We start from the raw sequence: 12,887 nt of genomic DNA, 5'->3' as shown, positions 1-12,887 counted from the left end.
TGGAATGAATGTGGATGGAATCGATGTGCATAACGAAACCATTTATTTTTAGATGGCAAAGAACGACGCCAGCCGAAGAGGCCTAGTAAAGCAGGGATCGTTAACAATGGCCATTCTTCAAAGGGAAGAAATTAACTGCATTCAGCATTTTTTTTTTTTTTTTTTTTGCGGTACGCGGGCCTCTCACTGCTGTGGCCTCTCCTGTTGCGAAGCACAGGCTCCGGATGTGCAGGCTCAGCGGCCATGGCTCACGGGCCCAGCCGCTCCGCGGCATGTGGGATCTTCCCGGACCGGGGCACAAACCCGTGCCCTCCGCATCGGCAGGCGGACCCTCAACCGCTGTGCCACCAGGGAAGCCCTGCATTCAGCATTTTTAAACATCAGTATGGTCATCCTCCTGTTACTTTAGGGCGGGCAAATATATTTTGAGTGTTGACAGAGCTAAGTAAATATACTCAGGATGTTGATGAATTAGGCGGCTGTGACCGAGCCGCTGGCACACAGGGACAGCAGGTCTTCACAGGAGAGGGAGGGAGCAGTGGGCAGTGTGGGGTTCAGTGACCTCAGAACCTTCCAGCACATCCTCTCTCCTTCACCTCTCAGCAGCCAGGTAGCAGGAATGTAGCTGGGAATTATGAGACTGGACATGTTGAGGATTTACTAATAGAAAACAAAATGCATCGTTCAAGGTCATGGCTTGGACAAATGCTGCTTCCCTGGACTATTGGAAATCCATGGTGCGAATGTCAGTTATGATCTTTTTGTACCTGATTCAAAATTGCTGTGCTTTGCAATAATACTTAAAGTCCCCATGTAACACTGGAAGGTAAAAACATAGAGCTTAAGTCATGCATCATTATTTAAAAAGCACTTCTTATCTAGTACTTACCACATAAAACAAACGAATGATAACATTGGCGACAGGGAGGCATAAAAATGATTTAGAAACTGATTAGAAAGTAAAATAACGAAAAATGAAAGTAAAAGACTTCTCCAAATGCGAGAAGGTTATATGACTGGTGAATAATCTGTAGGCAGAACAGTGAACTAGGGGTGGGGGAAGGCCTTCGAGTCTGACAGCCATGGTTCAGGTTCTGCCTCTCCTTTTTGCTCTCTGTTACTTATAAATTCAATGTCTGAGCCTCATTCCCTGATCTGCAAAATGAGGATAAAGCCACCTAACTCAGAGGGTTCATGTAAGTATTAACAGAGAGAACAGCCTTTGGCACCTACCAATTAGTTTACTGTGAACGGAACCTCACTTATTATTTTATACTGGAGTATAGCCGATTAACAATGTTGTGATAGTTTCAGGTGCACAGCAAAGTGACTCAGCCATACCTATGCATGTATCCGTTCTCCCCCAAACTCCCCTCCCATCCAGGCTGCCACAAAACACTGAGCAGAGTTCCCTGTGCTATACCGCAGGACCTTGTTGGAACCTAACTTTTGCTAGTGAGTTTCCTGTTGATTCACTCTGAGGCTCGCTAGTAAAGCCTAAAATCATCTATTCTAACTAATACAGTTTTTGGAGACTCCGATTTTTACCAACTCCCCTCCCCAAATTAAAGTTTTTTACCCATTGTTCTTATTGTCAAGGACAAAAAGGAGTATCACGTCATAAGGCCTAAGAGACCTTTTCTCTCCTGATGATGACAAAAGAATCTGGCAAAGCAATGGTGACTCAAATTCTAACATTTTGTCTATGTCATCAGCTGAAGTAGATTTTTGATGTTGGTGTTAATTTCTTACCATCCTACAAACTGTATTTTCATTTTTAATCTCTGAAATTTCATCTGTTTTGAGGCCCCGAGTGGGTTATTTAAAGCCAGCTTCTTCCACAGTTTTCTTATTAAAAAAATGATAAGCATGAGATGGAAGGCATCAGCAAACACGTGGGAATATACTCATTTCAAAACCCAAGAAATTAGCCGACACAAAATGATTCACTGCTTATCTTGGAAAATACCAACATTTGGGAATTGATTATATTTACATTACTTTATTGTACCATTAGCACGATTATGATTTTGTTAAGGTAGGATGCATTTCAAGTCAATGTGTGAAGTGAAAGTGGCTTGAAGTTATGTAAATTGATTTATCACATTCAATATTACCAGCCTCCCATGCTCCATGCCCCATTTTGTACTTTTCTTTTGGTGGGGGAAGAGATAAATCAGAAGAAGCATCCTATTAGGAATTTTCTAGGGGGTAGAAACCCCAGCAAGGCATCCCAGAGTCCGGGAAAGACTGATTTCAGTATTCCGGGAAAATTGTGATCAGGCTGATCTGGGTTTGAACTCGAGCTTTATACTTGCCAATTGTGCAAGCCTGGGCTTGCTGAAACTTTCAGAGTGTAACTCCCGTAATACAGAGAATGAGGATAATACCACCCATGCATGAGGATTCAATACGATACTCAAAGCACTTGATAGACTGCCCGGCCCACGGTAGTTCCTCAATGAATTATAGCTCGATAAATGAAAGGGTAAATTATATTCCATATACTTTTGCTGTTCAGTATCTCACTATACAGTCCTCTTCAAAAAGTGAAAAAAAATCACATAGAGTCTTTAATAAAAATGTCTTAGGAGAGAAGTCCAGGTTTCAGGTCCGGTTTTTCTGTTTGGTTTAGGGTGAAGGAGAGAGTTTAAACACACAGGTAATTCTTAGTGGCAGATACTGAACTGGGCCAATCTGGCCCGAGGCAGGGTAACATGCTGTGTCTGACTGAAAATGGTAGAGGCCCTTCCCGGTGGCTGTGTGCGAAAGCAGGGAGAAGAGAATGTGCTGGAAAAGGAAGACAGTCCACAGGCCGCTTTGGGTTCTGAAACCAGGTATAAAAGGTGATGGCTTTATACTGGCCAGATTATCCACTCTTCCTTCGGTCCCCAGCTATCCTGCAACTCTCTTTAATGGCCATGCTCCCTAGAAGGGGTGATCATTTACTTGGTAATGAAATACAGTATATGTATCTTATAGACATATTGTACAGGTAACGTTTTGTTTCTTCTCATTAATTATAATGTATAAACGCTCCAGTGAAGATTGTTTCATTCAGCCCAATTAAGTACTTTCCCTCTATAAATATTTCAACCTTCATGCCCAAATCTGCATAATAAAGTTCATTTGCTAAAAGAATTACCTGATACCTCTATCTGTACATATGGTTCTGAAGCTTTCTTTAATATCTACCTAGGCTATCATTTAACTACTGAGAGAAGCTAATTAATAATAGTGTTAATGAATGGAAAATGTATTTAACATATGAGTCTTTGGGAGGATTTCTCAAAATGACAGATGTCAACTCCCTGAGGGCTACAGAAAAGTTTGCAAAGAGCTGAACTGCAGGACTCAAATGACTGTTTGAGGATACAAGTCTATGAGTAAAATTTCATTCATCAAATAATTTGAGTACTTCCTGGGTGTAAAGCTTCTTCAAAACATTCCCCCTTTTTTTTTCTCAGTTCCTCTGCCCGCTTCTTGGCTACAGGCACTTGATTACATTTGAGAGCCCACACTATAAGGGAAGCTAGGAGACCTCGTAAGGGCTCCCTTTATGCCAGGAACTTGGCAAAACGCCTTTACGGTATTTCTACTCTTAATGATACGTATGCAAGTAAAGGATTAATAGCCCCATTTGACCAAGGTAGAAACTGAAGCCCAAAGAAATTTAGTTTAAGGCCACACAGCTAATCAGAAGTGGCTGCCATGTGAACTCACATCTAGCCCCAAAGTGCATTCTTTCCAGAACCATGAACTGTAGTACTTAGCCCTCTCCCCACATCTTTCTCCTTATTGCTTGCCTGCTTTATTTGTTTTTAATCCTCTACTAAACAAAATTGACCATTTACCTCTTCCACTGTCTAGAGTTCTTACAAAATTATCTTTCATTAGGATAAAACAATGCTGTTTATATTAACATCACAAGGGTCTTGGGCATCTACATGTAAATTATAAATGTTTCCATGTCACTGACTTCCAGTCACTAGAAAATCTTGGGCTTCTTTCCATCCAACCCTCTCCAGCCAACCCCTCTCTCCCAGTCCTTTTCCACACAATCCGCATATCCTTCTCATATGGTGATGGTGCGAGTTGCCTTTTGTTCTGCCTAAAGGCAAGCCCCAGAGCTGGCAGATATGAACATTAGTCTCTACCCATTCTCATGGGCTTCATCTAAATTCAAACGGAACTGGTGACATGATCCTCATTAGTGGAAGGCCACCTAAGACTGAGAAATAATTCACTGGAACCAACTAAATCTAAATTGAAATCTACACGTTTTATAGGCAGCTCCTATATTTGGCAATGATGGACTTTTCTAGTTCATGACACCACTTTGGGTCCGGGAAAGCATAATCTTGAGTGAATGGGATAAGCGCCAGAAAAATGTGATTTATATGTAAAAGATTCAAGCTTGATTTCCATTGCTTTGCTTTCAACTCTTCTGCTTTTCATTTGTACAAACTAGAAACAACAACTCGGGTAAAATTAGAGCAGACTGCTTGTTTCCAAATGTTACCTTTCTATAGAAATATCTCTAGAATAAAGTTTGGATTGTGTAACTGACAGTGTAACATTGTATTCAAACATTCTCTTTCAATATTTAACCTATATATTAGTCAATAGGTATAAGCTAATGATTCTTTTTATTTCCAGTGGCTGAATTTCCCTTAAAAATTCTTTTAAATGTAGTAACTTAAGTGTAATGGTTTACACAACATTTAGACTTTGCAGTTAAATTTAAATGATTAATTTATAAAAATCCCAATTACTAAATAACTTTTAACATTTCAAAGGTGATAACTCTTCTCTTGACATAAGAATTCACCATAGATGTCTATTAATAAGAACCTCCCTTAAAATAATCTCTTCTGTAGAGGTTCTGATGGCCCAAGCAAGGGACTTACAACCACAGAGACCCTGGCCTTAAGCCCAGCTATTTCTGTAACTGAGGCAAGTTACATAACAAACTTCAGCTTAGGCTAATACCTCTGTACATGTGGATAACATTATGGAATAGTATTGACATAAATTCAGATAAGATGAGGAATGCAAGAGGCACTCAGCACATTGGAGGCCCACTAAAAAAATACTCATTTTCTACTTCAGTCCTTCATCCCGACCTGTGTAGAGTAATACAAGCAGAATCCCAAAGAGAGCAAGCAGATGGACCTACAGCTTCCATCCTTTATCTTACCAGTTCCCCGTACAGGGACAGGCACAATGGAGGTGCACAATACATTTGTATTAGATAAACAGATAAAGGTAAAATGTGATGTGATTGATGCAAACTTTTCTTATAACTGTAAAGAACTTAAAACACTGCCAAATCCTCATTTTCCTCAAGCATACCTATGAAAAGGTAACACTTTTGCACATTGAAATTCAATAAAACACACATACACACACAATAATATACCATCATGCCAAAGGAAAATTAAAAGACAGAAAAGATCAAGGGCCTGGAGAGTGAGGAAGAAACAGTTCAATCTCTGCAGTATGTCGGCGACAAAACTAACAAAAAGAACTTTAAAGTAACATATTTGGACATTAATAAATGTAGAATTTATCCCTAACGTGATCCTGTACTGGTTATAAAGGTAACTGATCAAGAGCAAGCCAGTGTCTTAAGTCTTGGGCTTTATTGGGGAGGAGTATAATATACATTTATTTTGTAGTACTAGGTTATAAGCAATCATTTCGAAGCCATAATTAATCACATTATGATACACTGCTATAAAATCATTCCTGATCTATGTTCAGCATAAAGGTATGAGTTATTTTGGCTCTAATCTAATAGCATTAAGTTTTTTTGTTTTTTTTTTAACGAACAGATGACTTTCCTGAGGAAAAAAATTGTACCGTGATGGTAACAGAGTACAGAGAACCAGTCGGCTGACAAGTCTTACTGAACTGCCTCCCGACGCCTAAATCTCTGGCAGACCAAAGGACAAAGGTTTACAGCCTTGCCTATGAGAGAAGAAGCTAAGCCTTCTTCCATCCATCCCTTTCCAAATGGGGAAGAGTGAAGACAGGGCAGCAGCCCGATGTGCTCCTACAGGGAGCTTACCTGCCCCGCTTCAGTGAGCTGACTTGTTGGCACAATCCTTCTTGAAGCCTCAGGTTGGAAACAGTCCATTCATTCTTCCGTTTATGTGTCTGTTCATTATGAACAGACACAACAACTACCACTCTACGACTCTTACTTTGTGCCAAGCGCTGTTCCAATACTAATTCACTGACATCTTATTACAGCCCTGTGGCTAAGTACATACTATTACTGTTTTCATTTTGCAGGTGAAGAGACTAAGGTTAAATAAATCCCCCAAGAACACAGCAGCTAAGTGAGAGCACCAGCACCTGAACTCAGTCTGACCCTACAGTCCACGTTCCGAAGCATGATATTGCCTCTCACCCACGCACCCGTCCTGCCAGCCACCCAGCCACCTTCCTCCCTCCCTCCCTTCCCTTCCCCCCACCCCTCACTGAACCACCTACTCTGCAAGCCTCAGTTTGGTAGTAGGTGAGTACGATACCACCTCTGCCCTCAAGGAGCTCAGAGTTTCCTGGGCAGGACACACATGTAAACACACAATTACAGTGCAGAGTGTCAAGTATGTTGAGAGAGAAACCGGGCTCCCTAGATGTCTGGAGTCTACGGACTCAGCAAAGCAGGAAACAGACTAGGTTCCCTTTGTCCATACAATCCTCTTCCCCAAAGTCCAGGTGCTGCAGTAAATACCTCACCTCGCCCGGCATCTCACATCGTGGGTGCCACAGGTACCTAGGTAACCAGGCACGGGAGAGCCTGTAAAACGTCAGGAAGCGCCAAGCTTCTGTGGCAAGAGATCACACTCAGGAGTTCAGCTCTCCCGAAATCTGTTCTCAGTTGCTTTAACTCTTAAAGAGACTGAGAGAGTTTCATTACAATCAACCCAGACTGACAGATTCCAAAGTCCTAGGACCCAAGTTGAAGTCTAGGCCCTCCAGTTACTAACCATATGACCTCAGGCAAGTTACTTAGTCTCTTTACGCCGTGGTTTTAGCTATGAAAAATGGGGATGAAAAGAATACCTGCCTCATAGAAAAGTTGTGAGAAAAAAATAGGATGACCCATGGGACTCGCTCTGCACACTGCCTGGTATACAGCTGGCGCCTAAGACACTGTTATGTTTTTACAGCAACATGTCTTTGAGGATTTGATATCCTGGTGTTGGTAATTTTTCACTTTATTTTTCAAAATTAAAAAAAAAGAAATTCATAAGGTAGAACATTAAAATCTATTTCAGAGGGTAAGAAAAAGAGACTTACTATGATACTAGATTACTTAGAGATATAAAGCCTGTTAGTCAAAGTTCCAGATATTTAGAGAATAGCTTATCTTTTAGAAGATTCTCTGACTCAAGCCCACTTTGATGTGGAGCTGTGAAATATTAACTACATACACTGTACAGTGTATGGAGAGTTAGGCTACCGAAATTGCCATCTCAGCTCTACCATGAATTAGGGCGGAGACTTTGAGGAACAGCTTAAAGGCTCATGCCTCAGTTTTCTCATCTGTAAAATGGGGATAATAGAAATACTTTCTTCGCAGGGTTGTTGTGAAGATTAAATGACCCTCCACCTAAAAAAGCAATTTAATAACACCCTACCTGGTGCATTTTTTAAGAGGTCAAGAAATGTCCTGGGAGAAAAGAAATGAATCTGGGAAATTTAATTCTTCATCTTCCGCTTCAAGCCAGAAACTTGGCAGTTACCCTAGAATCCGATCTCTCCCTCTCACATCCTACACACAACCCACTGCCAAGTTCTACTGAGTCTTCCTCTAAATATCTCTCGTACGCAACACCCGCTTCTCCACTGGCATCATCTCTGCCCTGGTTCAGACCCTCAGCATCTCTCATGCCTGCATCACCATCGGTGCTTCCTGACGGCTTTCCCAGCTGCTGTCTACAACACTGATGCTTGAGGGATGGTTCTAAACTCAGAAAATTCTTCGGTCTCCTCTCCCTACCGTCACCACCAAAGGTGATTTAAGTCCATCTCTCCTTTGAGCAGGTTAATTTCCAATCCCGTAAGATGGCAAACAAAGACTTTCGTGATCTGGCCCCTGACTACTTCTCCAGCCATTTTTCCTGCCATATACTCATGTCCCCTTTTCTCCAAAATATCGTTCGTTTCTCACACACCTGAATGTTCTCGCATACTTGAACAGCTGCGGGCCTGGGATTCCTGTCCTTCTGCTTGTCTATCTCGCTCACTCCTCCTCCAAGGTTCAGCTCTGCTGAGAACCTTCTGTGAGTCCAATCGAGTTGAACTGGGGGTCTTACTGTGGCTCCTTATCTGTAGGGTATTTAATGGTGCTCTTCTCTTCCTCCCCGCTCTGCAGGGAGCTACCATACCGTTGCCACTCTGCCTTGTTTAGCTTTGTCTCCAATGGGGAATGCAACGCCTGATGCCAGAAATCCCTCAATAAATATTTACTGAATGAATGCACGAATGCAGAAATGAAGCCGTGAAAGTCACTCCTGCTTTGCCACTGAACAGCTCTATGAGTGACACCAATATCAGAAAGGATATTAATCACAGAATTAACTGCTCCTTCATCCTGGTATATTCCTGTGTCAGTCATACAGAGAGAGAAGGGAATTCCATAAATGTTTCTTTTTTTTAGTATAAATTTTCATGGGTCACCTCAAAGTTGTTGCTTTTTTTTTTTTTTGACAGGATGTATTAAGTACATACAAGCCTACCTAAAAAATACTGAATAAATAAAGGTCGATTCTCCTAATACTCCTCAATATTGAAATGCATGTTACAGCTCATGTGGAGAGAGGGCAAACCATGTAGGTAATATGGCACCCAAAGCCAACAGCAACAAGGAAAATATGGGGCTGAAGAGCGTTTGTGAGTCTAACCCTTGTGGGTTCATGGTGGCTTGGACCCTCTACTGACCACCACCTGTGCGCCAGGGACCTGCTGGGTGCAGGAGATACAGAGTTCCTCCCTGCAAGTTGCTTAGTGAGGGCATAGATCCAATACGGACCCGCCCAAAGGTGCTGTCTACTTCTGTCATGCCTCCCACTTGCTGCCAAACTAAGTCCCTCAGGAGAGAAGGAGGATGAAGGGGAACATATATCAGGGAAGGGCAGTGGGAAGTGTCGGTAAGGAAGTTTTACACTAGACACGCATTGAAACTTTTTTTTCTGCTTAAAGTCAGAAAACTTGATGATAAATGATTAAGGGTTCATCTATCTAGACGAATTTCCTTTCAACCAACAGGAAGATTTTCTTTTTCTTGACACGAAAGTTGTGATGCCAAGAAGAAAATATATCATTATTAAAATTCAACTAATTATAAATTTCTAGAAGTTTCCTACTTTTTGACAGCTAATCACTTATTCATGGTTCTCAATATTCAAAATATCCAAATGTGCAACTCACTGGGTTTAAAAACACTGATGAAACCTGAATCCTATGTTCATTTGACACGTGTATTATGATTTGATTATAATGCTTAGTGACGTCCCGTACTGTAGGATTCTGTGTCACAGAGATATAATCAAGAAAGGTTCACCTTCGGCTTGCTCAAACCTGAACTGCAGGGGTACCATGAGTCAAATTCCTTATTTTATAAACTAGATACTCTTGAAGTTTTTCTTCTGTGTTTGGTGATTTTATGAGAGTGCTCACTCTTCCCTTATGTAATTAAAAGATCCTAGAGGATATTTCTGCATATGAGGAAGAGCAGTGATTCCCATAGCAACCCACAACGTATTTAAACGCAGCTTTTCCAATTGACATGGGGCTGACAACATGCAACAAAGTAGCCCAGAAGCCTGAATTAGGATTTTAGGAAAAGGTAGGAAAAAGAAACTCAAAGTTGAAACAATTCACTCTGGAGAGAGTAAGTGTTACATATGTTATGTCACGGAAGGAGATCTAGATTGTGTCTTCAAAGTCGTTTAATCTTAACTTTGCAAATTAGAAGCAGTCCATGCGATCATTTGACTAGGAATACTAAACCTTCTGTAATACAGGTACCTTTGATAGGGAATATACACACTACATTGTGTTATGAATTAACAAGCGCAACAGCAATGAAAGTGTTACCCACCAGCGCCTTTCTGGATCTCCTCTGTGAGTGCCCCGAGAACAAAACGTTTAAATCTGCCTGCACGTTGACAATAGCGATATTGATATTTCTCCATGTTCCCTTCTGGTTGCTAAGAGATTTACATTGCACAGACTCTGTTGTACTCATAACAAAGCATTTTGGTCCACAAAGCATTTGCTTCAGCTCAGTGACCCCAGAAACTCCCTTTGCCTCACCCCTCCCCTCTTTTGCTTCCAAGTCAAATAGGGGACGAGGCACAAGCAACGGACCTGTCATTGCTCCCACAGGAAACTGCTATCCCTAAGCCTGGCTTGGCTAATAACTCTTAAGTACACTATCGACATCAATGATGAAACTGTATCTTTATACAGATGTATGCTCCTGGCCTCGTGTTTCTCAGAAGCTAGCTTACCATGGAGTTGGGGTGGGGGGGGGAGGAGATGTGCAGAGAGGGGTCAAAACTACAGTGACCAACCCACAGACAAACCTAACTTCAGTAAAATTAGACCAGAACCTAGCAAACCACAGCGATCTCACAACAGCTCTGCTGTGCGAGGCGTTGAAATACACTTGCAGAGAATTTCCTCACTTAAGCTTGTACTTCCATGAAAATACGTTCAAGAAGTTTATTTACAAGAACCCTGAAGCAGGAACCATCTATATTTAACATCTTGCAGCAGAACCACTGCAGCCCTCCAAACTCAGTCTCAGAAAGTCTGCCAGGTAACAAAAGGCAGAGGGGCTTCTTCTCTAGATCCACACTTGGAAGAAAATGGCAAAGGCACCGAAAATATTCATGCTCACTCCTGAGAAAAGGGGCATGTGGCGGATGAAATCTGCATGTCGTTTGCAAAGCACAGGCATCACTGCTCAAAGCGAATGAAGATGATCTTTCCTTTGGGAACTCTCACAAAGAGACATAAAAATGCTTTATGACCTATTCAGGTCACAGAGTTTTAGTCAATTTTTATTAATTGTCAAGGAAGAAAAGTGCTCTGGGGCCTCACTCCCCCGGTCGCTTTCTAGGAGTCATATTTAAGGGCACAACCACCAAACAGTAAGCACTCCCAGGCTGTAATAAAACACAACTGACCTAGAATAGTCCTCCTATTTGCTCCCTTGCATTGGAACATCAGTAGAGGAGGATCGATGCCCATGCTTTGATCTAAAGCAATCAGTGTTGAAGGCTGCAAGTCCCTGCCCTGTCACGGGAATTCCTGCCTTCAGGATGATCGCTCTCAGCCAGCAGAGAAAGACCAGCCTCTCTGGGTTTCGCTGCACTTAACAAAAGAAAGTTATTTCCAGCAGTTTATGACCATTGCACAATCTACCTAAAAGTACCTTATAGAAACGAGAGGCAGAAGGAGAGAAGAAACAAACAAACAAACCAAAAAAAAAAAACAAAGCAGGAAGTGACTTTTCTGCCACATCTTTAAGGTCACAGATCCGCCTGAGAAATGCACACATGTGACACACTTCTAGCACAAAAGCTCCTTTTCCACGAGACAGAACTGTAAGAAGTAAAAAGGCTGGTTCTCCAGCCTCTCCCTCAATCCTAAGCCACCGCAGTGCCTTTCACCTTGACCAGGCTGGAAAGAAACTCCTTTTAACTCCCTTGCAACTCCTTTCTGTGTCATGGAAGCGTGCCCATGCCTGTGTAAAGTGCAAGGCTTCCGCATGAGCACTGCAATCATCCCCACACAGGAGAAAATCTTCCCTTGTCTTGCCCACCCTACACCGGTTGTCCGCCATAGGGTTTCTATCATCTGTTCCCGACTTACACACCCAACTTACACACCCAATTTACACTCCACACAGCATGTAAAAATAGCCCCGAATGCTTCTAACGGATGCCAAGAGGAGATTAAAACAAAAAGGATCCAGGCAAGATCTAGGCGCTGGCATACATAGCTACCTTTTTCTTCCGATCCCGGGACCGTTTGCGGTGTTTCCTTTTTTTCTCAGTCTCTTCTTCAGCATTGATTTCTAAATCCCTGTTTTTCTTTAATTGTGAGGCTGCATGAGCCATAATGCATTGAAAAAGATCCTCTCAAGCACGCAGGGCTTCCTGGTAGAAGGTGATATCTTCAGGCACCTTTAATCAGGCTTCCAGCAGCATTTCAATCAGTGGAGAGAAACCTTGGACCCGAAGCAGGAAGCCATTCAAAATGCCAAGATGCTGGGGAAGCTGAAGCCTTAAAAACCCCAACGGCGGTCTCCAGACTTAATCCTACACCTCCCTCTACCTGAACCTTTACACGAGAGTGCAGCCATCGTAATGCATTTAGCGTAGTGAAAAAGACAGCTGGGACAGAGGAAGCTGTATTATGGCTGTACCCCCTGCCACCAGCTGGAAGTGTCTAAGTGATTCCTCGGAAGGGGGAATGCTGCAAAGGAGGCTTCTCCGAAAGGAAAAAATCAAGAGTCACCACACATGCAGGAGCAAAAATCCAGCACTAATTCTGAAAACCTATTTTAGAATCCTTCGAAAAAAAGACAGGGCTGCAATTTATACATCACCACTAGGTCTGCACAGAGCAGAATTTAACCCATAATAGAATGGAGCAGTTCCTACTTCAGTGTAACTGCTGATGGTGACAAAATATATAAAATAAGATTTGACAGAAGACACTCGATTTTGCTAGGGAGATCCTGACTGCATGATGGGGAAAACAATGCATGCATTGCCCGTCTCAACAGGGTGTCCTTTATGCTGAACTATCAGCCTAAATGCATTTTATGGGGGAGGATGCACAGAAGGGCCTGT

At 42.2% G+C, this 12,887-nt stretch overlaps 1 protein-coding gene across 1 annotated transcript in view; it reads right to left on the bottom strand.

The window, feature by feature from the left end:
* The window catches only part of ANK3 (ankyrin 3), a 328,736-nt gene extending 316,421 nt beyond the window's left edge, over positions 1-12,315 (bottom strand). The window contains 1 exon segment of the mRNA XM_060033488.1: positions 12,036-12,315. Coding sequence (XP_059889471.1) covers positions 12,036-12,149 — 114 coding nt within the window. The 5' untranslated portion in view covers positions 12,150-12,315.
* Positions 12,316-12,887: the final 572 nt, after the last annotated feature.

Source organism: Delphinus delphis, chromosome 16 (assembly GCF_949987515.2).
Source record: "Delphinus delphis chromosome 16, mDelDel1.2, whole genome shotgun sequence".
In the NCBI taxonomy this organism is placed as follows: domain Eukaryota; kingdom Metazoa; phylum Chordata; class Mammalia; order Artiodactyla; family Delphinidae; genus Delphinus; species Delphinus delphis.
Note: the sequence above shows the minus strand (reverse complement) of the source record. Positions and strands in the feature narration are given on the sequence as shown.